We start from the raw sequence: 27,936 nt of genomic DNA on the forward strand, positions 1-27,936 counted from the left end.
CGTTCTGAAGTTTACGCCATTCCTCATTCCTATTCTTGTTGGGTCCGAATATTCGTCTCAGTCAAGGTCTCTTGTTCTCAGGGGCGTACGCAAGGGGGTGGGTCCTGGGGGTCCGGACCCCCCCGAAATCCCGACTTTTTTTTGTAAATGTCTACTTTTAGGGGCAATTTTAGAAATTTTCATATAATTTAGCCTCAAATTGTATTTGGACCCCCCGAAACGCTTTAGACCCCTCCCGAAATAAATTAATGCGCACGTCCCTGCTTGTTCCCAAATACTTTGTCTGCGTTCTTCTCTCAGAGTAACTGACCATGTTTTGCAAACATACAGTACATGATTATCGTTTTGTATATTTTAAGCTTCAAATTCTTCGACAGAATTCGTGACGGCAAAAGGTTTTGAACTGAATAATAACACACATTCCCTGCTTTTAGTCCACATTTAATTTTTTCGTGGATATGGGTGTGGTCTGTTGAGATTTACCAGATGTAATTGAAACCTGTAAGTGTAATCCTTTTATTGTCTTTAAAAGAGTTTATTCTATTCTCGCACCTCATGCCGCTCGCCTCCTTTGCTCTACCCGTTTCTTCTTGTTGCTCCGATCATATAAGCGTGCCCCTACATAATACACAAAGCAGCTGGCAGAACCGTAGTTAGAAATTTCATACGGGGAAGGGAGTCCAATTGTGGCCACTATTAAAAGTTAGTGTGGAAACTGCTACTTCATTTTTGAAGGTCCCATTTTTTCAGTTTCACCATAATTTCGCGGGGAGAGGTATGGACCGCATGACCCCCACATTGGCTGTCCTGCCAATTGAAATGACTGGTGTGAAGTCACTTCCTTTTTATCCTGTAACTCAGTGTGCGAATTAGATAATCTATATTGGGGGGGGGGATAAAATTAGGCCAAAGGACATAGTCTGAAGGTTCAAATTACAAAATGAGACAATAAATGCCTTACCCCCATATATATATATATATATATATATATATATATATATATATATATATATATATATATATATATATATATATATATATATATATATATATATATATATATATGTGTGTGTGTGTGTGTGTAACATCTGTAATAAATAAGAGATTTATTAATTTAATAAATCTACCGACAATAACTATGCACATATATATTGTCTGAACTATACACACACCCCACTAAACCTTTCTGAACGTGTTTTAATGTTGTACTCACTCTTGTCTTCGTAGCTCTGTAAGGTTTATTTAGATAATAATTATTTGGCTCGAGCGATAGCCATGATCACAAGCATATGTTAATTTTTCCACTCATATTGAAAGCTTCCACTTGCATTAATACATACAGGTTGCGAAAAGAAACCTACTTCAGTCTTGTGAAAACCACTAAAATTATCAGTTAAACCAGACATTTTTTTTTTTTTAAAGAAAATCTAGATATTAGCCTATCAAATAAGAAATGGATTGTTGCTGGTCCCGATTTCTCACATCAAGGTCAAATCGAAGGCCAAATACTTAAAATCTCTCAATTCAAATTTCGAGATTGTGCTTCTACTTCCCGCTAAAGCTGTGCTCATCACGACTTTTTTTTCTCCAAATATCGATTCCGTGATGGGCACGGAAAGTCAACACTTGAAAATTACTTTACTATTAGGTTGAAGATGAGTTGATTCACTATGGGCTACGTTATTCAAATAAAGTAAAACATTACACTGAAGTTTTTCAGACAACATTAATTGCGTGGACAGCAAACTGTACAGCGAAAAGATGGAAAAATGAAGGGTTAACTTTAAAAAAAAAAAAAAAAAAAAAAAAAAAAAAAAAAAAACGCTCCAGTTGAAATGCTTATACAGACACGGACAATCACACGGAGAACCAGTCGTATTAACAAATGCTGAAACAAATCTTGAATTATTCGCTTATTCACCTAAAAATCACCTTCATTAACATGTCTGCTCACTAGGAGCGTATCCCCTAGCGTGTACGTTAACATATACTTACGAGAGAATACCTATATCTCAGATTTTGAGTACAGTTTCAAAAGTTCATTTCCGTAAACTGTAAAAGCAGTGATTACTATGCTAATTATCACAAATTAAATGCAACTTTTGAGTTGCATACACACAACCTACTAGGGAATGAAGACCATGTGCTAACAAAGAGTACACTAGAAAATGAAATAACATGTTATAACAAAAATTAAAATAAGATGATAATCGATACAAATATAGAGGATGACATATCCGAACTTCGCCAAGTATGGTAGAAGAAGCTATTTGTTTACTTCTTCTTGGCAAACCGCTAAGAACATTTATAAATCTATATGTGGCTTTGTTATACGCAATTAGTACATTCAAATTCACAAACGATGACGAACTGAAGGGTACGAAGGTACAGTTGCAAGGAACAATCGTAGTCATAATAATATAGTTCTACTAAACAACGTTGAAAATAGTGGGTAATTAGGTGGTAAGTAGAAATGACCAAAACTGAACAGTTTACATCGATCATTTCGAAATACAGCTAGAAGATTAAATTTACAAGAAATAACAAAAATCAGTGAAATTTGGAGTTATACTAAGAATAGTTTGAGGGGGAAAGCGAGCATCCCCGGTGGGGATACTTCAGCTGACTTCTTTGGGGGGGGAACAAAATGTGATTGAGGGGGAAAATCCCCCTCATCCCCCCCGGTAATTCGCACCCTGCTGTAACTTTCCTGAAACTTGCAGTGTAGAAAATTCCTGGTTTCATCCCAAACCATGCGACATTGTGGAGGACAGCATGATGTTTAGGGGTTTTCTCGGGGTTCTCCCATTTCCTGTCACTTTTCTATTTCACCATTTCTTTCATAATCATTTGCGTTCCATAATCATCCATTTGCTTTAGCCTACAGGGAGGGCACGGTGGCTCAGTGGTAGAGCGCTTACCTCTGGTGCGTGGGGGTCCCTGCTTCGATTCCTGGCCAAGTAACTTTGTGGTGGACTGCATCGTGTCCGTGGGTTTTCTCGGAGTAACCCACTTTCCACTCATATTCTCATTCCACGAAGTATTCCATCACTCACTTGCCTTAATCATCCGTCTCCCTTAGCCTAAAGGGCGTAATCGTGGGACGTTAAACTGAAAGATATCTTTTCATTTCGGTTACTTTAACTTACAGAATATAATCGTAAAACGTAAAGCAACATTTCAAGATACGTACATCTGTACTCATAGTTGCTATGATAGTACACGTGGTATTTTCTTTTAAGGTTTTCCCGTAAGTTACGTAAACTTCAATAATTACTGTTTTCGTGACTGAGACATAATTCCGTTGATTGTGTTTGTTAGATATCCTTAAGATAATATTGTATACAAAAATCGTAAATCTTTTATTTATCAATCTGAAACAAGGAAAGTTTTTAAGGCATAAATCATATTTGTCACTTTGTGACATGTTTAGTACCCATAATAATAGTAATACTATTGAAATACGCATAGATAAGTATAAATTACCTCTTTAATGAGAGAACAGCTGAAACAAATACTTCCACAAGGTCTTGTTAAATGCAATCAGCTCTTTATTTCCATTGTAATCTGGTGCCCATTTGAATACCCTGACCATATTTCGTCATTTATGACGAGTGTATACAATTGTGGTAAACCCATGGAGAGCAATATGCATTTTATTTCATTTTATACACTACCACAACGTTTCTCAAACTTTTCCCACGTGGAGAACACATTTGTAAGTCAAAATGTCCTACAGACGACCAGGGTCGGCCCTAGGCAATTTGCCACCCTGTGCAATTGCATAATTTTCCGCCCCTTTCTCCAGAAAAAAAAACAAACCTTAAACGCGACATTTTAAAGTATGCTGAACAACGAAGGGGAGGAAAAGGGCACTCACACTCATAAAGGCCTAAACACTACAAATACAATCTCGATGTGTCTGTTTTTTTCTTTAAATAATAATCTATTATGTTAGTGAAAGATAAACACACCTGCAGAGGAAAGATGGTTTCTATAGAATTCAATATCGAGCTTCAATCGAGTTTGTAATTCCAGTGCAACTAGCTCTTTTATTTCTTGATTGTCCTTCTACATCTGTTAAAAAAATTAAAAAATGATTCTATCTTCAGTGATAAAGAACGTGTTTGTGACAAAGACAAGACTAGTTTTTATATCAAAACTACGATAACTAACTAAATGGAACAAGTGTTCGCTACTGTTTAAGAATTGAGTTCTTGTGTTTGACAACAATCAAGCAATTCATCCTGGGATTTGCTTTTAGCACTGTCAATGTGAACTTAAACGAATGCTACCTAAACATGATTTATGAATGTTGTATTCAAGTAGAAGATCAGCTTAGTAAATGTAACTACCATCATCATGAAGTCCTTTTCCAACAAGATATATTTATTTTAAATAATATAGGTAGGACAGATTTAGCAGACTACCTTACTTTAGTCCCCTTTGAAAGAAAACTCTTCATGTATACGAAATTTAACATAGTTTTAAAATCCCGTTCATTTTATATTTGTACTGGCTTAAATGTCCGTTCTTTTGCACAGGAAAATAATTTTGATAGATATTTGAACCACATTCCTTCCTTTTGGATACGTATTTCAATGAAACTTTGGTACAAAGCCATACTATTAGCTTCAACATCCAGTATTTCCGCTCTTGCAACATCACCTTTGGTACAAAATGATGGTAGTGACTGAGTAGTAAGTACAGACGTTGGCTTACTAATTTATGATTAGAGGTTGGGAAATACTTATAAATCATGTCCCATAAGGATGTCGCATGATTGTCATCTGTTTCCTGTAGGGCTAGAAACTGTATGGACTTGTTACGAGAGAGGTTTCCTGGCCTGGTGATTTTTCGCAATCGTGACGTGCAGGGGCGGACTGGCAACCATAGGGCCCACCCTGCTAAACTGAAATGAGGGCCCACTGTATAAAAATGTAAAAAATGTACTTGGCATTCTTCATATGTATTACATATAAAAGTCCATCTTCGAACCCATAAATAGTATCCCATATATTCATACAAAAGCAAAACATTAATTACAAAAAATCTGAAGTAGGAACATTTTAATAGTAACTCATACAGTGTGTAACTGGCATTATCATTTTTTATTGTAAACACACACAATACCGGAATTGGTGCTTTCAGTTATTTATATAGTGCTATGTTTTTTATGTAATGAATTCAAACCATTTATTTAAACAAATGAGTGTTATGTTTTAGAAAACCCAAAATATATACATGTGCAATAAGTAAAAACTAATCTCAAGTCAACTTTGAAACACTAAATAATTAAAGCACTGACAGAAATAAGGTAAGTTTCTTTCCTACAGTGGTGCCCACCCCCCTCAATTGTCTATCCGTAGGTGTTCTTCCATGAAAAAAAATCTTTTCGATTAATTTTTACACACCCTCAAGCATATTTATATAGATTTTTAACCCCCCCAATATTTCAATGACGCAGTTTGCGTCATAGGCCCCCCCCCTTGTGGGCACCCCTGAGTTCTAATATCAAATTGGTTGAAATTTTCTACTGAATTGCATACTGTAACCTAACATAATATAATATTAATATGAATGCGAGAAATGTATCCTAATATTAATATCTTCATTATGCCCCAGTTACACTCACAATTTCAAATATCTACCTAATTCTTTGGAGCTAGATACAAGATCGTCAATCACTTTGTCGTAATCAAACGTATATGATCTTTCTATGTATAAAAGAATAAAGTCTTCCAACAAATCTTGTCCAAGCGATGAACGCAACCGATTTTTGATCACTTTCATAATCGAGAAAATTCTTTCACATGATACTTGGGTACACGATCGAGTTAGAACATACTTATACGCTTTATACAACGATGGATATAATGGACCATAAAGATTTAATTCGTGAAGCAGGTGCAGTGCACAAACTAGACACACTTTACACTGTCTTGCAGGTTTGCATTTCCATTCATCTTCCTCCTCACTCTGTTTCATTATCTTCCTCTTCTTCATTTTCCTCTTTTTCACTACTATGAGCATATTGCTTGCTGCCATGCTCATTTCTTAAAATATTCTGCTTTTTACATATTGGTGGATTATAGTCCCTATAATGACTAGCAAATTGGCGCAGTTCCTCTTGAATTTGTTCTCTTTCCATTTTGCAATAATGTGGTAGAGTATTGAGAGCTGAATCAGGTAGTTCTTCTAAAGTACTTATCTAATGGAAACGGGTAGGATCCAGCCATGCAATGTCCTTCATGAGACTGTCATTGCAGATAAACCGAGAATGTAATTGCTCAATTGCAGTATCGAAAATAACATTGAAAACGTTTATCTGAAACACTTTTGATGGAGAATCTAAAATTCTTGCCTCCTCATGGGAAAGCTCGTCTGCTGGTATTCTCCTTGCAAGGAGAGAAGTTTCAACTGCAACATCGTATCCTGCATCTTTCAATTGCCTTTTCAAGTCCTTTGCAAACTCCATAGCTTTAGTTTCAATAGAACAAAACACGTTCCGTTTTTGCTTTAAGTCTGATTGTGACGTACAAATCATTTCTGTAGCCGTTAGATAATCCAAACCAGGTTTTTGCAAATACTGCGAAGTAGGTGTAACTAGGTGAAAAAGTTGGGTGAAAACAAAAGCCACAAGAATGTTTTCAAATATACACAAGTTCTGAACCAAACACTTGGCTTTAAATGCTTTCTGCTTGAAAATCACTCATACTTGCAATAGTGAGTAGACATTGAAGCAGCGTCATGAACCTCCTCCGATCTTGCAAAGGTGTCGAAAAATCATCAAAGATACTCTTTAGAGCTCGATCTCTACTCCACCACCTTGTCAGATTTATTTTTGTAATCGGCGAAGTAGCTGTCTACCACTTGAGTTTTCTTCATTGTACTTAATCCACACTTGCATTCTTTTATATGAATCGCAGATGATAGTAACTGTCATTTGAAGTCACCCAAGAAAGTCTTTTGCGACTTTGCAACATTCTGTTGCATTTATCATTACCAAATTTAGAACATGCGCGAGACAATGCACATACTGAACATTCGGATTAAGTTTTTTGAGCTTTACTTGGACACTATTATACTGGCCACTCATGTTAGCTGCACCATCAAAAGAACAGCCTACAATATGCGACGTTGACTGTTTCAGCTTACTAAGTTCATCCTCAATCTGTTTGTAAAGACCCAGTCCAGTAGCTTTGCCGACAGGAATTAGTTTCAGAAGTTTCACTCTTACTTCACCATTGAGCACATACCGAACACACAACGCTAACTGTTCAATAACATTAATGTCCTGGGTACAGTCAACTTCAACACTAAATGCACCAGCCTGCTTTATTTCGTTAACACTATTAGTTTGAATCTGAAGAACAAGATAGGTTACTAACTTCTTGACAAATGTCTTCGACAAAAAATTACTAATGAGCCTCTTCCTTGTGAATTTCCTTCGCCACACTTGTCTTGACGCAATCTTCTGTTTCGACTCTTCATAATCGCCTCTGAAACATAGTTCTTTAAAATATCACCATACTTGCATACCAATAAAACCAATTCTAAGAAATTTCCATGATTAGCTTTCATGTTGGTGAAATCAGCGACTGCTTCTTCGCGCTTCCCTTGAAAAGCTAGTCCTTGTCGTCCAAGAAAAACAACTATATCCAATATACGATTCAAAATGTTTCTTCACAGTTCAACTTGAGCTTTTCTTCTGTCATATTTTTGATGCTGGTACGTTTAATTGAGCACATCTTTTTAAAATTGGTGTAGGGGCCCACCTGTTTGGGGGGCCCACCCTGCATTTGCAGGGTAGCAGGGTGGGCCAGTCCGCCCCTGGTGACGTGAACTGTCCACCCAGATCTGGTGATTTGACATCATATGATTTCTTTCTTTCTGCGTATTTGAAATCTCGTGTGTATGCCAAAAAATCTCACACTTTCAGAGCTCAAGGCAGCGATTCAGCGTGTAATTTCAGAACTGCAGGTGCAAGTATGGCAAAATTGTGGAAAATTTCATCGAAAGGACGAAAGTCTGCCTGTAGAATCGTGGGGGGCATTTGAGTGATATCACATTTCATACATAATCACAGATAGCACACACTGCAAAAATATGTCAATATGTAATATGTAAATTTCTTCATTTCATCAATAAATTTGTGTTATTATGCACTCCAAGGTTGCGTTCTTCGTGGAACATCATTTAGATGAACTAAAAATATTCAAGAACTACTAAGACTCTTGAAATCCCCCTTACTCTTCTGTTAAAATAGCAGACTTCCCTTACTTTCGACATATTTTGAATCATTTCCATGAGTTTCTTAAGATTCATTTTAATTTTCCTTTTTTCCGGCTCTTTTCCTGACTTTTGAGGTGAGTGTGAACCTTTTTGTATCTCTAAAACTTTACCCTGTGTAGAATTTGTTCATGCAGTCAAATTGTCCAAATAAAATGTAGGTTCCTTACTCAAACATATCTCAAATTCAGTTTGGTATTCACTAGATTCACGTTCCATCTTTATACACTAGTCTACCTTAGTACTCTAAATTGGAAGAAAATATTGTAAGGTTCCATGCTCTCATGCATAAGCAATTGTGTGTGTTTAAACGCATGCCCCTACCACGAACACGTGTTCAAGCATAACAACAGCAGACGACGGAAGAAGGCCACCAGGAAGACATGAAGAGGTTTCGGAAGGAATACGAAGACGGCCGATCTCCGCATCAAGAAGTTGTCTATAAAAGCGGACCTCAAGAGGACAGAGCCTCAAAGCCAGTGCTGATCGATAACCTACCTAAACTGTCTCCTGAGAATCGCTATTGGTTACGGAGATTTCCTTTAATCCCTACTCCTCAGGCTTCCGTAAGGGAATATTCTTTTAACCAACCTCCTCCTCAGGCTGCGATGAGCAAAAGGAGTAATCCTTAACTACACTATCTCTGGAGGCTGCTATGAGCAAAAGAGAGATCCTTTAATTACCGTTTGATGCCACTCTGGGCTAAGACATATAACCTTCAAATCAGAGGCCACCTTATGTGCCTAAGATCTTTCTACACTGGAAATACATTTTATAGACCTTGAACTACTTATAAGAACTTTGAAATTTTTATATAAGACTATTTTGTAATGAAAGTTGTAGGGTTAAATTCCCGGAATTATCATCATTTAGACAGTACCGAACAAAACATGGCAATATTGATTTATAATGTTGTCCTCTCCTATATTGCTGATATATTGTATGACAATACAGATTTGTGTACTGTATTAAAGAAAAAGTAAATTATACACCAGTAAGCTTTTCATACTTTTTATAAATTTTTGTATTTCTTCATTATTAATTGTTTAAAATAATGACAATTCCTACCATATTTGAATTCTTTGTAGTATGTTAAGGATAATCTATGTAATTTTAATATCAGAACAAATTTATATAATTATACTTAAGATTATTAGAAGAAAATTTGAGTTCACCCTGAGTAAAACTATTTACAATTCAAAGGAGTTGAAAATACATTGCGTAAGATTATTTAATGCATTACAAAAACACGTAAAAAATATTCCATTGAACGAATTTCAAAGTTCTTTACAAGACTTTTTAATACTAATATACTGTACTAGCTGAACCTGCGCTCTCTACATAGCGCATCATTCACATATGAGCATGAATCTCCTTCTCATTCCTCACAACATCTGTACACTTCCTTTTACAGACACAATTGAAATACGTACTGATAAAAATCGGCAAGGGGTACCACATAAAAGGGAGATTTTTTTCAATATCCCGCACCGTTCGCAAGATTTGAGCCTACTTCCGGTTGGAGTTTCTAATTCATGCATAATCATGTTTTTTTTTCTTGCATGTAGAATGTAATAAGCAAATACATTACGTAAACAATTAATTATAATGTCAGTGATATATGGTGCTCATTGGGCAAAACTCCCCAAACAATTAAGATTCATCTTAGAATGGAGAAGTGGTTATCCTTCCTTTTTCATTATCATTTGGCCACAAAACAAACGCCTGAGAGATATGCAACCCCTGTATACAACTATGTTGTGTTGGAATGTATAACTCATAGGGTTTGATTTACTTTTTTAAAATTTCAATACTTCCAGTATACATCTAAAAATGTAATAGAGAAATAAAGGCCATGTCTTTTTTTTTAATATTTAATTACAACTGGACAATCTACACAAAATTTAGAATCGACCAGTGAAAATGGCACATTTGTAGCACTTGTGGTTTTGAATATCATTATCGAAAGAATTGCGGACAAACATATAACCTAGCATTTTAATACATAAATAATATGAATTTGAAGATAATATAGGGTTTCTGAAATAGACAAAATAATAGTCAATGTAATTACTGAACTGTTTCTCATGAACGACATTTAATCATTGTACAAGTGCTGTTAAAATTCGAACAATCCATTCTTCGAATATTGAAAACAGAAACAGCAACCGATAGTGCAAAGCGGTTCTTTTCAAACGATCTAGTATCCTTAGACAACATATCGTGACTATCCATAATGATCTAAAGCGGAAGTGGTTTAAATTTACTAGTACTTCCGGTTTCAAATCTGACTTCCATAGAGCAAAAAGTGTAAGAAATATCAAGAAGTACTTGTTTACAATTGATTGAGCATATTAAGAATAGGCTCCACCTTTTCCAGTAACCCTCTACTCGAACCGGAAGTGGTTCAAATTAGTATTTCCGGTTTCAGCATTCATTGTGATAGAACAAAAACAGTAAGGGATACCGAGTAAGCTTAATGATATTTTGATATGAATTGAGCGTCGAGAAAGAGTGTTCTTAGAGAATCTTTGATCTTCTTAGTTTGAAGAACCAGTAGTTATTGGATGTACTGCTTCAAACTTGAGTATTGAATTCCGATAGTCTGAAAGTCTACTGTAGTTTCACTTTGAAACGAAACTCATTTGTTTTTCCTTGGGGTCCCGGGTTCGATTCCAACCCCCGCCAAGTGAACTTTGTGGTGGACAAACACCGTGTGCGTGGGTTTTCTCGGGTTTCTCCCGTTTCCTCCCACTTTCTTCATTCCACCATTTCATTCATTTCTCATAATCACCGTCTCCTTTAGCCCTACCGGCCGTGGGACGTAAAACTCAAAGATTTCATTTTTTTCATTTTTCATTTGTTTTTCTAATTGTCATTATGTTTACTCCAGTTACGAAAGAATAGTAAAATAACTTGCGAAAGTATTTGTTGGTTAATTTCGAGTTTAGCGTTCCGTTCAACACCGAGGGTGTATTAGACGTGGATCTACAGCTTAACGTGGGATCCGAACCACCTGTACTACCACTGGGAATCGAAAGTATTTTTGCCACTGATCATGTGATTCAGAGGTAGCAAGTTTATATAGTTCTAGGCGAACGAAAAAAGAAATACTGCAAAACAATAGGTATGTTTGAATGTTTCTTACTTAGTTACCCGTGGATTTTGAAGTAATCACATTTGCGAAATACTGATACGATGCTGATTTTATAATTCCGTATTAATAAATAGGATAAGTTTTATCAACAAATTTTATGAATGTCTTCTGCCAGTTTGTGTAAAGAACGAAATATTGTAATGTACCACGTGCTCCTGTTTGTAAACAACCACCACATGTATTTACGATGGAGCATAGATGTTCATTTTACTTCCTCACTCACCCTCGCCCTCGCAGTAGCAGTTGGCCCTCGCCCTCGTTCACCCTCGCCCTCGCGAATGGAACTGTCCATCGCCCTCGCGCACCCTCGCCCTCGCGGCCAAAACTTGTCCTCGCTCTCGCGCACCCTCGCCATCGAAGCTTGTCCTCGCCCTCACTCAACCTCGCCCTCGCGCACCCTTGCCCTCGCCGTCGAAGCTTTTCCTCGCCCTCTCGCACCCTCACCCTCGCCATCGAAGCTTTTCCTCGCCCTCGCGCACCCTCACCCTCGCCATCGAAGCTTGTCCATTATCCTCGCTCGCCCTCGCCCTCGCGATAGGAGTTGTCCATTATCCTCGCTCGCCCTCGCCTTCGTGCTCAAAACTTTTCCTCGCCCTGGCGCACTCTCGCCCTCATATCATTGAGGGCGAGGGTAATTGAGGGTGAGGAGGCCTCGAAAGGGCCTCCTTCGTGAGGATCAGAGCATCAATTATTCAACCTATTTGTTGAATTATTTCCTTATCGTCAGTGGCGGATGCAGGGGGGCGATCGGGGCGATCGCTCCCCCCCAGAAGATGAAACTTCTTTATTTTATATATACAAATAAAACGCATCCCAGAGTTTGGAGCTCTTAAAAGTAGCTCTAAGTAGCAGTATTACAACCCACCACCTCCACCAGAAGTCCGTCCTGGATCCGCCCTTGCTTAACATACGTCCTAAAGAAAGGAAATTAAACATATCATCGTATAACTTACTGTGGAACACCTAAAATGGAACAACTGTTACAATGGAGATCTCGGTCGATAGTGACGTTTACATCATTTATCAACAGTATCCAATGCCTTTACTTCAAAATGTTCCTTGAACTACGATGCAAGCATAAGTATTCAACCACACAAGGGCGGCTCTCATGAGGGTGAGGGTGAAATTAAGGTTTGGTGAGTGGCGGTAGAGTGACTGCCGCGGACTATCTGTCAGAATTTGACAGTCAACACGTTGGCCATCCCTGGTGTATGTAGCGTAACTGAGGAATTTGAACAAATTCAAAGGGAAAGATCTAAAGAGCTTAATTTTGAAACTCCGTCAGCAAACAAATAAAATACTTCAGAACACTATTGTTGAATTATCACTCGGAAATATTTTGTGGCACCATTTTCATTCTATGAATCTTAATACATACAAAAACTTTATATTTCCAAATGAAACTACATAGCGACATTAATGGGTCATTTCAAAAGAGTGGGGGGTAACTGTTCCCCTTTGCCCTCCTAATCACCGCCCATGCTATGATGTGTGGCACATCTGTGCGAAATTAATAATAATATGATTAAACTGTTTACCCACAACAAAATTCTGCTCGTTTTGCTGAAGTGGCTTTTCCTAAGTTTTATATGTTTCATATATCCTACAGTTTTTTTCAGGCCTTTTTTAAAATTTGTCCACATTTATATTTCTCCTTTTACCACACAATCGTTCAATACTTGCACTATAATATTTACAATCAGTATATCATCCTGTAACGTATTTTATTCCTAATAAAAATCATTAAACAACACAACATACAAACCCTATCTCACCGGCTTGCACGCGAGCCTTTGGTGCATGGGGTCCTGGGGACAATTCCGAGTGGGAGAACATTGAACGACAGTGGATCGAATTCCGCGTTAAACCTATAGGTCAACTTCTCATATAGCCTCGCCGACGAAAGAGGACGCTAAACGGCAATCAGTCAACAGTTGCAAATTTCGGCTGCATAAACAACTTATGTTTTGTGGAACTTATTAAATTTATTTTGTTAAAGCTCTTTTAACAAAATTTCAGTATTAACGTGTCAGATATTTCTATTTGACAAGAAAAAAAAAACCTTATTTATTTTGTAACTAAATGATAGCTCTACCCACGTAGATTATAAAAGCAGAAACAATGAAAATCGATACAATAGTGACTGACATTATTTTAACAAATATCGATTCAGATAATAGTTTGGGCTATCACAAAACTATGAAAAGTTAAAAATTCCGATTAATTGTAACAACTTCATCAGTGGTGGACATTGGAGGAGGATGTATGCTATTAATCAGCCCATTTCGTGGGCATCCAAACTCACGAGCCCAACGCTCGCTAGCTCGGCATTCGCGCTCGACCGTTCTCGGGTTCAATAATTAAGCGCTACCCCGAGCGCCAATGAAATAAGTCAGCGCGAGTCCAACTGAAGGAAGTGAGCCCGAGCACGATTCCCAAAGGAATAAATGAGCGAGAGCCCAGTTGAAAAAAATGAGCCCGAGTCCGAGAGAGTCCAGAGCAAAATGGCCATCTATGAACCAAAGTCATTCCATCAAGTCTTTTTCCATCTGATCTACTGCATTCTGATGGTTCTCTCATTGATTGTGTTTGTTCAGATATCAGCGCTCTTGTCATTTACTGCTGAATGACGTGAGTGACTGTCTGTCTGTCTAACAACACTCTTTAAACATGACAGTGTAGTAGACACTTCTTATCTAAAACATCTCCAGCACAGGGAGGGCAACAATGAGGCACACTTACTTCTTAATGTAGCGCTATTTCTACCCGGAAACTTTCATGGGAAAAATCAAATATTATTCTTATTTGCATTATTATTTTTAATAATTATGTACGTACACACGAGAAATTGTCCACTGCAATTAATTGAAAGGAAAAATACCATTAATGTATAACCTTGCTATGACACTAACTTTTCATCTAGGGGACATGGCAGATGATATTTTAAATTTTGCCTCTCTCCAAAAGAGGTCAAACAGCAAACTACAAAACAGTTGCTTTTAAGGAAGCTTGTCCTCCTCCCTCGCGTGCCCTCGTTCTCCTGAAGGAATTTGTCTCTAGCCATCGTGCACCCTCGCTTCCGCAGTAACACTTGGCCCTCACCCTCGTTCACCCTCGCCCTCTTCGTCGAAGCTTTTCCTCGCCCTCGCGCACCCTCACCCCTGCCATCGAAGCTTGTCCTCGCCCTCGCTGCCGAAACTTGTCCTCGCCCTCGCGCACCCTCACCCTCGCTGCCGAAACTTGTCCTCGCCCTCGCGCACCCTCACCCTCTTCGTCGAAGCTTTTCCTCGCCCTCGCGCACCCTCACTCTCGCCATCGAAGCTTGTCCTCGCCCTCGCGGCCAAAACTTGTCCTCGCCCTCGCGCTCGCGTCACTGTGGGCGAGGGAACTTGAGGGTGAGGATGCCCTCGAGAGGGCCACCCTCGCGAGGGGGAACATCTCTGCGATGGAGTACTGCACTTCACGTTGGATTACTACTAGGGATGGCCAGAACCGGTTCCTGGTGGAACAGGTTTTCGGGTCTGAACGGATCCGGTTCTACAAGATCCGGTTCCAGAACCGGTTTTTCAGATCCAGGTCTAGAACCGGTTCTTCGGATCCAGGTCTAAAACCGGTTTTTCGGATCCAGATCTGGAATCGGTTCTTCGGATCCGGGTCCGGAACCGGTTCTCAAAAACCGGATCTCCAAGAACCGCTTCCGCTAGAACCGAAACTTTGTGACCATCCTTACGCTAAACTTGAGCTGCTGACAGGCTGTGAACAGTATGCTAGATGAAATGGTGGAAGCGACAGGCAGGCGCCCAGGCGGCGGCAGCTTGTCTCATTTGGCTAAATGAACTGGGTAACTGGCAAACTCATTGGTTAAACCGGCAAACTGGCCAACTCATTTGGCTAAACACCCACTGGTGGACCAAAATTTTTTTCTGGGGACACAAGCGGGTCTGGGCTGGGAAGGCACAAGCGCATGGTCCTCTTTGCATTTTTTTTGAAGGTGAACTTTGTGCCTCCTTTACGGGTCTTTGGGGGCTTTCGGATGCAGGTCTGGAACCGGTTCCTAAGATCCGGTTCTGGAACCGAGTTTCCGGGTCCAGGTCCAGAACCGGTTCCGACGGAACCGGAACTTTGTGGTCATCCCTATTTACTACAGAAGCAGACGACAGACCACCAACACCACCTACAGTCACATGGCGACAAGGGAGAAGCAGCACCACTGCCGCCCGGAGCGCAAATATAACAAAGAGGATTTAACTGACAGTCACCAGTCTGCGATTGGTTGTCCCTCCTCTAGCTTGTCTGTAGTTCTAGGAGAAACCCAACCTCAGAGCCTCTAGTTTGCTGCGGAACTCTAGGACACCCTTCCACCCGCCTTAGCTTGCTCGGAGCTCTGAGACACTTAAGCCCTCACTGCTTGCTTCGGAGTGCTAGGGCTTCCTACACAACTCTACTTAGCTTGCCCGGAGCTCTATAGATATTTTGTCTTAAGGCTGTAAGGTCTTGGCCTACCTTTTCTCTACCTCACATTAGAGAAAGTTATATTTCTGTAAATGCTGTTGTATTTTATTAGAAGATTTTTGTAATAAAACTGTAGGGGGAGTCTATTTCGGATTCTGATTTATTCAACCTACCTCTACCTACCCTACAGAGGAAAGAATGTAAACTAAAATTAGTACGTGAGAATGATGAGTCAAGTTAAATCATTTAAATAAAAATCTGTCCAAGGCAACTAATTATTATTACTAATCTGTGTGCTTGACGATTTCGGCAATATATGATTGCCTTAATCATTGCCTGACGATATGCCTGATGAAGGTGTTGTATTGTATTGTGTTTATTTTAGTCCTTTTTTTCCCCATATATTTGACACTGTATTACGATGCATCTGAAGTGGGCATGTCACTTATGTAAACACAAAGTAAAAGAAACAATAATAACGTAAATTACACACACTAGGTTAAGAATTATACCTTACATTTTGCATATCATCATTATTAAAAATAAAGTTAGAGTAATTATTACTTGCAGTGTATTCAGAAATTCTTGAATATACAGTATACCTAATGCTGGTTTACTGTACATCATGTAAAATTTTAATGTAGTTAGCAATTCATGTATTCCTCTACCGAGTAAAAGCAGTGTTGTAATAAATATTTTTGGAGTTTTTTAAATTTACCAACAGTCCTGAGTCTTTATATCTTTGGGAGTTTATTGTAAAGCATGATACCTACGTATTTATACCACTTTTTGGATCAAAAGATCCAATATATTTCAGGCAAAAATTTTCTTGTAGACCTTATATCTAGAGAACTGTATATAGTGTAGCCAAACCCAATCTATCACATAACTCAGTATGATGTGCTTATTCCGTGAAAAATATGAAAACCTGATTCAGAAATTGTGTGATTACTGATTAAAAAAAAATAATAATTACTAGCCAAGATTGCAATCTTTTGATGCACTTTTGGATCATTCCTAAAATTCTTGGCCAAGATCGCAATCTTTTGATGCATTTTTTGAATCATTTCTAAAATTCTTGGCTAAGATTGCAATCTTTTGATGCACTTTTGGATCATTCCTAAAATTCTTGGCCAAGATCGCAATCTTTTGATGCATTTTTTGGATCATTCCTAAAATTCTTGGCCAAGATCGCAATCTTTTGATGCATTTTTTGGATCATTCCTAAAATTCTTGGCCAAGATCGCAATCTTTTGATGCATTTTTTGGATCATTCCTAAAATTCTTGGCCAAGATCGCAATCTTTTGATGCATTTTTGAATCATTTCTAAAATTCTTGGCTAAGATCGCAATCTTTTGATGCATTTTTTTTGGATCATTCCTAAAATTCTTGGCCAAGATCGCAATCTTTTGATGCATTTTTTGGATCATTCCTAAAATTCTTGGCCAAGATAGCAATCTTTTGATGCATTTTTTGGATCATTCCTAAAATTTTTGACCAAGATTACAATCTTTTGATCCATTTTTTTGAATCATTCCTAAAATCCTTGTTCATATAATACAGTTGTGTTCCACAATAGAAAAATATTTTGTTTCTTTTCTATCATGATTAGGTTGTTCTACTCGCGTAAGGACATCGTCTGGGCGTCTCTTTACAAACATCAGTAAACTTAAAATATACAGACAGGGTGCTGGAAGTGTATGAAGTTTTTTAATATTGGTTTGCAGTGATCTTTTGGTTTAGCAGTTGCCATCATTCTTATTATTCGTTTCTGTATTGTAAAAAAATTACTTTTGGCTTTGTTTGTAGTAATATACTCCCAAAGCTGTAATACGGATTAATAATAATAATTGTTTGCTTTGGTTAGATTTTATTTCTAAGTTAATGTGGTTGCCAAAGCTAGAATTAGCAACGTTCAAAGTTAACTTTATATTTTGATTTTGTTACATTTATGAATAACGAATAAATTTATTTCTTTCCAGGACCATATTTTACATCTCGATTATTTATGCAGTAGGGAACATAATTCTTTCGTTAGCAGCGACTCCTCCTATTCACCTGCCTGCAATGTAAGTAATATTTTAGGTGTGTTTCTTAATAGTCCTTTTACTTCCTTGAATGTGCTTTCATCACAAATATAAGCGAAGCAACAAACTCTTAAGTTTATTTATTTATTTATTTATTGTAACAACAACACAACAGGCATTCTGCCCATTTACAGTGTTTGTTTCCATATATAGTACATGCAGGGGCGGCTTTAGGATTTTAATTTTGGGTAGGTCTGCTCACTCACTTATGGATACGTATACACATTTGATTGATTAATGACAGTGGGAAAGTACTTTTACAGCAGTGGTTAATGCTATTTGTTAAATAATTATCTACCATTAATATAAATAGTAGAAAATGTATTTATTTCTTATTGTATCTTTTAGCGTTTATATATTTTTTCAAAATTTTTGGGTAGGCACGTGCCTACCCAGCCTATCCGCTAGAACCGCCACTGATGTGCGTGACATTAAGAAATACAGAAATTTATTACAGTTTTCCTAGTTAATACAGCTTAGTACATTAAAAATTGTGTTCCTAAATACTCTTTCAGACATATAGAATACATCTATCATTTCACATTTTTCTTCGATATTATTGTAGTAAGAGCTTATTCTCCACAAAAGGTGATTTATATAGGATTTCAGTACGTGTTTTCGTACAGTACAAGGTGCTACTGTTGCTCAACCTCGTTCTAGACGTTGGAACGTATAGAAATATATTAAAACATAGTTCTACGCAATCAGTTTTATTGTTGATTATTTTATTACAGAAAAGCTAAATCATTAGCATATTTACATTGCTCTAATGTCAGCATATTGAAGTTGTTTGCTAGTTCTAGGTATGATATGTGTGCAGGGTAGAGCTAATTTACGCCTTTGGTTCTTCGTACCAACAGCACTAAGCGAATGATTCAAAATAGACATCAATAAAACTTCTGATATGGGTTGCGTTTTGTTCTACAATGCAGTAATATTTTTGTTATACTATTATGAACTTCTTGCGTACATATCATAAACGTATTCTAATTCATACGTCAGTTAGATATCTTTGGTGTATAATTAGCATATTTATTAAACGTAACTGTGCAATGTGGGTCACCAATATTAATCAGTGAGGAAACATGTTAAGGAGTCACAATTACCATATCGTTCAATTTGCTTGTCAGTTTTTCTGTATATATTCTTCATATTTTATAAAATAACTGCTGTTAAAATATACAATATCTATAAAATTTTAAAAAATAACTCAAATAAAAAGTTTGTTTTCCTTTATCGGTAGCAATATACAGAGTTTATAATTTCAAAGTGTAGACACATTGAAAGTTTTTCACTTTGTTTAACAGTAACTATTATTTTATGTTATTATTATTACTATTATTATTTTTGGTTGTTGGTATTAGCTTGTTAGGAAAGAAACAGGACATCCTTGAAAAAAATGAATTTGACAAGGCTGTCTTATACTATAGGTTGGATAAAATAGTCTTAGCATCCAACCTAAAGAAAATATTTTACATTTACAATAGTCAGCGAAAGTACATACCTCCTGTACATGGTTTTAACAACAACAAACCTTGCAATTATCACAGACTAAAGCAAATTCGTTAGACATAGGATGTCAGGTTGATGTAATATATATATATAGATTTTGAAAAGGCTTTGGACAGCGTCAACCACAAAGTATTATTGCATAAGCTAGGTGAATATAATTTATCTTCTCCCTTGATCACGTTCTTCTCGTCATATTAAAGCAATTGCAAACAAAGTGTTATCTACAAAGAGTATAAATCAACTGATTATATTGTATATTCTGGAATTCCACAGGGCTCCAATCTAGGTCCGTTATTGTTATTTTATTCATCAACGATCTCGCTAACCATATATTATTGACAAATTACTTTTTGCGGATGACCTCAAAATATACGGTAGGATAAAGATCAACGATGGCTGTCTCAATTTACAACGTGACATGGAAAATATTGCTAACTGGTGTTCTCTTAATAACCTTAGTGTAAACATAAACAAATGTAACATTTTATCGTTTAATAGCAACAAAAATCCAATAGAGTTTAATTATTCAATTAATCAGGTCTTACTAAATAGATTAAATTTAGTCAAAGATCTCTGAGTTACATTTGATACGAAACTAACATTTAATAACCATATAGTGAACATAGTTAATGAATCTCTCAAGATGTTAGGGTTCATAATTAGAACTGGAAAGGAGTTTAACAATATTACCACACTAACAAAAATGTATTATTCCTATGTTCGATCAAAACTGGAATATGCTGCTGTGATCTGGAACCCATTGCAACAGCAATACCGACACCAACTGGAAAAAAAGTCTAACCTAAATTTATTAAATACTTGACATACAAGAGAACTAGAATCTATCCATCTTATGAAAACTATCTAACATTAATAGACAAATTCTGTATCCCTACACTTGAACAAAGGCGAAACGTGATAGGTCTCATTTTTTCTCCATAAAATAGTACAAAAGGAGTTTAATTGTACGGGTCTGATATCGACACTAAATTTTCATGTTCCGACACTTAAAACTCGAGCTGATAACTCTGGCCTGTTCTATTAAGAAAAAAAAAAAAAAAAAAAAAGACCAACGTATTACTGAAATCACCAATCTGGAGAATATGCTCTTCTTATAAGAAAATATGTGTCGAACACAAAGAAATTGACATCTGTAATATGAACTATATGTTTAAGAAAACTATTGTAAATTTATTTTATAATACACCAACACTATAATTGGACTTATGCCTGTTGTGTTGGTCACAAATAAATAAATAAATAGCATGAAAACAGTTGAACTAACGTGAGTATGGTTTCCAATACTATGCTTTCTCTAACTAAAAGATAATTGAGGTCGAAACGATTTGTTTATCGTTAAGTTATTGGTTTAAAATATGTATGGGAATGCTAAATATTACTTCGCTGCAAACTGTGTAAATATGTTAGAAATGTGCTGTAAAATTAGTGGTTACACATACATCCCCAATTTATCATTCTCGTCAGTAAAGTCGGCGCGACCAAATCATCCTCAGTTGGCTGCAAAGGAACCACAGCACCGTTGACTTCAGTAACCTACATGTTTCTTTGTTCCATGAGAGGAATAAATCAGCAAGTCCTAGTTTAGGGTGGTCTTCCGATTGAGGTGCTGGAAAAGAAAACAATATTGTAATAATTTTATCCTCTTGTTCAGAAAGTGAGTCAGCATGTTGTATAATCTTTATAGCTCTATATTTAATATGTTGAATTACTTTAAAAGAACTAATTTAACGTTTTTTAATGTTAATAACACTACCATTGTTATTGACACTTTAGCAAAATATCCATTTTTAGTATAAGTTTAGCGATGGCAACAGCACGTCCTGTTAACAACACACTCATGTCGTTTATGGCTTGTATGTAGTGTTATTTACGATGGCGGTTAGGGTAAGTTTTCTGCTTGAGTACAAAGTAAGCCGGTTAGGGACGATTTAAACGTGGCAGGTATAATTAATAGTTCGTAAAAATTGTGCAAGTATATTAGACATTCTAACAAACTTAAAAAGTTCTTACTTTAACTCGTTTATGTATATGTAGTGGGTTTGTTCACGCATAACTTCAACATAGGTGCACTAATATGTATTATTCTTTTTTTGAAAATGGTCGTCCCATATAAATATCTTCTGATGGTAATCTTAAGAGCTAGAACATGAAACACCTTAACGAATGCTGTGCTGAAGTTGGTTAAGAATTTCGTTGAAAAAAGTTTTGTAATTATTATTAGTCCTTAATGTATTTGCTACATAGGTTTCCTTTCAGGGCTTTACAATGTTTGTGAAGAAAGAAAGAAAGAAAAAAAAACCGAGACCAATATCTCGTGAGACACCTGCAACATAGAAGTACCTATCGTTTATTAGTTATTTTGCAGACCACACTAAATACTTATATGTATAAAATTATATAGAATATTTCAATGCCTAAATAAAACAGATATAATAACTTAGTTATGTCTGAAGGAGTTATGGGTTATGGCGCAGCAACAGCAGCGAATAGAATAGCAATGATACCATTCTTCTTCGTGGATCAGGAATTATGATGTGATGTAACTTTCCATTATTTCTTATCCTGTACTACAATTTTTGTTTCTCTGTAGTTTCCTCTCCTGTATTTTGTATTATTCGGTATATATCATTTTCAGCTTTGCTTTGAGTATTTTTTGTACTGTCATTCCCTTCATAGTCAATAGCACAATTCCTCCATGTCTCATAATGTTTCCAGTCTAGAAGCCAGTGCTTCTAGAATCTTCAAGATTGGCGGCGATTGGACGTTAAAATTGGGAGGGGGGGGGAAGACATGATTTTGAATATTTGTATATCAATACTGGTTTTCCTGATTGTTTCTAACACGTTGTTTGACGAAAAGTTGTATAATTAATAGGATACTATCTTTTTAATTTAAAACATCGTATTTCATATTTTACTAAGTAAATTGACAAGAGCAACGCAACTAGATACTAGCCCGTTTTACTCTTAAACAACGAAGGTGTAAGAAGAAATTTGATTCCTTGCTCATGAACATCTTAAAATTGTTTAGAAATTGTGCGATCAGATTATGTAATAACAAGTTTACAAAACAAATAAAAAGAAAGGATAACATTAATCATAATAATGAATAATGAGGCTTGTTTTGTAGAAGTTACATTGAAACTCAGAATTAATGAACAACTTATATTTTTAATTCCACACATGCCATTAAATGTATGTTATTACTTGTAGAAAATATACTACAAGCATATGCTACGACATTTAAAGAAATACGGAATTGCAATATTAATTGGTTTGAATTGCAATTAAAACGCAATTCCTGTGGCTTTCTTAACTCCACGGGAAGACAAATAACAAATACGTACTGACGCAACGGCAATTATCTGGCACCACTTTTCCTATGAACCAGTAATACATACAAAAACTTTACATTTCCAAATAAAACTATATACATTGATATGTCACTTCAAAAAAGTGGGGGGGCAACTGCCCCCTCTTGCCCCTCCCCCATAATCGCCGCCCATGATCTTCAACATACTTCAATTTGATATCTTATCCGTCCATCTAGTTTTCAACAATTCGAAGGCTTCCGTTCTCAGTTTTCCTCTTCTGGTCTAGAGTCCATTCCTTACAATTCATACAATGCCACACTCCATATGTATGCCTTAATAGCCTTTTCTTCAGTTATGTATTGATATTTCCAATCAACAGTTTTTTTTAATGTTGTCTTCACCTGAGCTATTCCGGATATTATTATGTCTTGTTTGAACCCTCTATCCCTTATTTTACTTCCTAAGGGATAGAACTCCTTTACTTTCTTGCACATCTCGTAGTTTTTGTGTTGCTGTTGTTGAATTTACTGGTAAGTACATTCTTCATTTCATTTAGACCTCCTTCTAATTGTCTTCTCACTGTCTGGCCAATGTGATATTGTCCTCTCTACGCGTGAACAATTATTTCTATGCTGTGAGTGTCCTAAAGTTCTTTTATTGCGTAAAATACCACTATATTAAAAAAAAATGTTTTTAGATATTCATTAGTATTGAAAAGCACGTAATTTGAATTGAAATTAGTGTATTATTATATTATGAAAGGAATTAAATTCAAAATGTATTCGCTATTCAAAATTGAAGCGAAAATAATTCTAATTCTAGATAAGCATTTCATATCTTGGTTATTTATGCCGCAGGAAACTGACTCTTATCGACATTTCCTAATCCGAAGTGAACATCTTATCAACCAATCTAGTAAACTTTTATAACTTTTATATGTGTCTGTGCTATAAGAGATGTTTCTTTAAAAGAAGAAAAAATACATACGTCAAATAGAACAATTACATCAGATAATAGAAGCAAAACCCTATGGCAAATAATAAATGAACAATCAAAATCTAGAAAACAGGAAATTACACCGCAAAAATAATTAGCAATTACCAGATCATACTCAAAAAAATCAAGACCTGGTGAACTCAACTTAAATTTTGCACTAACACTAAATCTGTATGCATAACACTCACCACAGAGCCGGAAATAAGGTAAGTTGTTAAACAAATGAAATTTTAAAAAAAATCATCTGGGTTCGACAATGTTCTTTATTATTTGATTAAAATATGTATCAAACGTCATCTTAGATGTTTAATTGATCTACACAATTCATTTCTTGAAAGAACATTTCCTGAAGATCTCAAACCTGCGAAAATAAGGCCAATATATATATATATAGTGACTTGAGAATTTACCTTCCTATCTTTATTCTATCTGTCTTCTTCAAAATTCTAGAAAAAAAAAATATGTATAACAGATTAGTACCATTTCAAGAAAAACAATATATTCTCAAATAGTAAATTCGGTTTAAGTAAATGCAGATCAGTTAGCAGTGCCATAACTGCTTTCCTAAATTAATTATATATGCGATCTACAGAATGATTAATGAAATCAAACCAACAAATTTTACATGAACACTAATCAAGGAAATCAGATACATGATACTACCGTAAGTACAGAGAAATAAAATTCAGTTAAATTCTAACCTCAAGTGCTTACCAATAAATTCACCAGTGACTTTATTTCGGACGCAACTCTGTTGCCATCATCAGCATGTACACCGAACAGTTACGAGTCTGCCTTACTAAAAATAACACACAATTTACAATTTTTCTTTTGCTTGTTTTTCATAAGTGAAAGGAGATAATGAAATGAAACTTACCACAATCATAGATAATGTTATTCTACAACAGCAAATATGAACCTGAAGAATTTTCCGTGTTGCCATCCATAGAAATTATACTGTTACCAGAATAACTATTCCCTCAAAAACTAAGTTAAGGTAGCAACTAGGGGAACGAATTCAACTTCATTTGATTACGTATCATGTTGTCTTGGAATCCTGTGAACTACTTTTTAAATAACATTATTTAATTTTAATAACTGTATGTTAAAACTGTTTATTACAAACTAAATACAACTATTATTTAAAAAGTAGTTCACAGGATTCCAAGACAACATGATACGTAATCAAATGCAGTTTAATTCGTTCCCCTAGTTGCTGCCTTAACTTAGATTTAGGGGGGAATTGTTATTGTGGTAACACTGTAATTTCTATGGATAGCAACATTGAAAATTCTTCAGGTTTATGTTTTCTGTTGTAGAATAACATTATCTATGATTATGGTAAGTTTCATTTCATTATCTCCTTTCACTTACGAAAGACAAGCAAAAGTAAAATTGTAATTTTGTTGTTGTTATTATTTTTAATAAGGCAGGCTCTTAAAAGCACACAGGCAAAATTACGAGGTGTATTAAACAGGGACACAAAAGAAAAGTTTTAAAATTTATAATTACAAATTAGCATATCTTGACCTTTGAGCAGTAGTGTACGCAGGAATTTATTTTGGAAGGGGTCCAAACTCAATATGAGAGGATTTTATGTTATAATTCCCAAAATTGCCCCTAAAATTAGGCTAAATTTCGCCAAAAGTCGAGATTTCGGGGGGAGTCTGGACCCCCAGGACCCACCTCCTGCGTACGTCCCTGCCTCTGAGTAGTCTTAATGAATGAAATTTTACCTGTATTTCAGTTTTTATTTATTTATTTAAAATTTTACATCGTCCTGATAATGGTCATAGCTGTTTGATCTTTCATTGGTAATTTTACTTTTTCGTTTTTAAAATATACAACAGTCATTCGATGACTTATAGAAAGTAACTTTGATCTTCTACATTTGTTTTCAGCCCAAAATCAATTGACTAGGTTACACAAAGCTTAAACTTACATATTTGTTTTTCTCTCTTTTCATAATTTAGCATACATGGCTCTTGTGTTCCGATTGCAAAGACAGTAAAATATGTGCTACACTAAGAGCCTTTTACTCTAGTGCAATCTGTTGATGCATTCCATAGAAAAATACGAGGGCAAGTCGAAAAATGTTCCCTCGCGTAGGTGGACAGAAGTGTTCGTGCAAGGCAAATACAAAGCTGTACAAAGCTTTTTTCACATAAGAACCAAGGACGTTGATGCATTTGTCTTACCGGTCTACAAAGTTAGAAAACCTTTTATGGATATACCAGATCGACTTGACACCTAGTCTACCGTTCCGAGCGCTGCTATAGGCTGAAAGAATTCCACTCCCTTTCGCTAAGGCTCTCTCTCTTAGCAACAGCTGAACACTCGTTGGCTCAACGCGTGGGTGTGTCGAGGGTGTCAGCATTAGTTCGCATTTTTGCCACGGCTCAAGACATTTTGGCAGTACTTTAGAAGTAATGCCTCTCCTATATACGGAAAAACTTCTCTAAGACTGTCTTCATTTCATGATTGGCTTTATTCCTTCCGCTAAGAGCCTTTTTCAATGCCAAAAAGAGATGCAAGCCGTTGGATGCAAGGATGAGACTGCATAGCGAACGGAAAAGGTGCTCTCAACCTACGGTGGTAAGATGGTTTTACGTTGCTGCCGCCAAGTGTGGTCTCACATTGTCGTCCGAAATGAAAACACCAGATGTCGGAAGACCAGGCCGCTTCCTGTGAATAACACACTTCAGTCTTTTCAGTCTTTGACAACACTACTGATTGTTCCAACCTTCATTCTTGCCGGACACAGAATGGGCCATGCATCCAAAATTTCTGTTAAGACTGAAATAGCACCATTTGCAGGACCATTGTCTTACATAATTCAAATGATGTATAGGATGGCTTTCACATTAAACCGAAGCCTTATTTGCCCCATTGCTTTATTAATCTTCCGGCTTTCCCTCGTAGCAAATTTTGTATTTCAGTATCCAAATTCACATTGCGAGTTCTCTTTTTCTATATTATTTTATTCCACTATTAAATTGCTCATAAAAGCTCATCGTTTTTTTTTTTTTTTTTTAAATAGTTGTTGCTGTTCTTATTATGTTATGTTCTGTAAAAACAAATTATTTGTTTGTTGTTCCAGTCCTTTCAGTATGATAGGCCTCGCGTTGATTGCCGTTGGTACAGGTGGCATCAAACCGTGTGTCTCGGCGTTCGGAGGTGACCAGTTCGTTCTCCCTCAACAGGAAAGACAGCTTCAGCAGTTCTTCTCTGTGTTTTACTTCTCCATCAACTCTGGAAGCTTGATTTCAACATTCCTTACACCAATATTAAGAAAAGATGTCGAATGCTTCGGAGACGACAGTTGCTATTCGTTGGCGTTTGGAGTTCCTGCTATTTTGATGATCGTATCTCTAAGTAAGTTAAAGATTGCTCCTACTATACTAATTAAATGATTACAAATATTCTTTAAACTAATAACTACCCGAATAGTAGTAAGTATAGGATGTCTCTAAAGTTGTGATCCGATTTCAAAGTGTTATATATCGAAAACATCTGATCATATCTAAATAAAACGTCTACAGTTCAAAAGAGGGAGTGTTCAAGTTCCCTTTGGCTGCCGGGAAATATCACTCTCTCGCCAACCAGCAGCCAACTCCCATCAGTATTCATGGTATGGGGAAAGTTTGACTATCGACTTGATATATAACGTGCACTTGGAGAAGATGTAACTAACTTTATGGCCGATGGAACTCGGAGGTGGAATGCCGCGTTCACAAAACCTCTCCATTGATTTCTGTCCTTAGCCTACTGGATCCAGTTTCTACTTTGTATTCCTATTTCCGCGAGATCCATCTTAATATTATTCTTCCATCTGCGTCTAGGTTTTCCTAATGGACGATTTCCGGTTGGATTTCCAGTTAAAACTTTAAAAACGTTCCTACTTTCTTCCATTCTGGCTACATGACCTGTCTATCTGAGCCTCCTATGTTTGGAGAAGAACACATTGAACATTTGTACACTGAAAACTTTGAGAGTAACTACAATTATTTTACACTTTGTAAACAAGAAGCTAATGATCATGCCAGTAGTGAAAAGTGCTCACTCATGAATAAATTTCTAATTGCTCTTTTTATACTAATTTGAT

At 36.4% G+C, this 27,936-nt stretch overlaps 1 protein-coding gene across 4 annotated transcripts in view; it reads left to right on the top strand.

Annotated features, from left to right (window-relative positions):
• LOC145674409 (solute carrier family 15 member 1) overlaps positions 1-27,936 on the top strand; it is a 301,314-nt gene that overhangs the window by 198,746 nt on the left and 74,632 nt on the right. For all 4 annotated transcript variants that reach the window (XM_081744435.1, XM_081744434.1, XM_081744436.1 and 1 more), the window contains 2 exons: positions 17,885-17,971; positions 26,932-27,206. In XM_081744435.1, the coding sequence (XP_081600561.1) occupies positions 17,885-17,971; positions 26,932-27,206 (362 nt within the window). The remainder of the gene's footprint in view (positions 1-17,884; positions 17,972-26,931; positions 27,207-27,936) is intronic.

The sequence above is a fragment of the Thermobia domestica genome, chromosome 17, assembly GCF_964235325.1.
Source record: "Thermobia domestica chromosome 17, izTheDome1.hap1.1, whole genome shotgun sequence".
Classification (NCBI taxonomy): Eukaryota; Metazoa; Arthropoda; class Insecta; order Zygentoma; family Lepismatidae; genus Thermobia; species Thermobia domestica.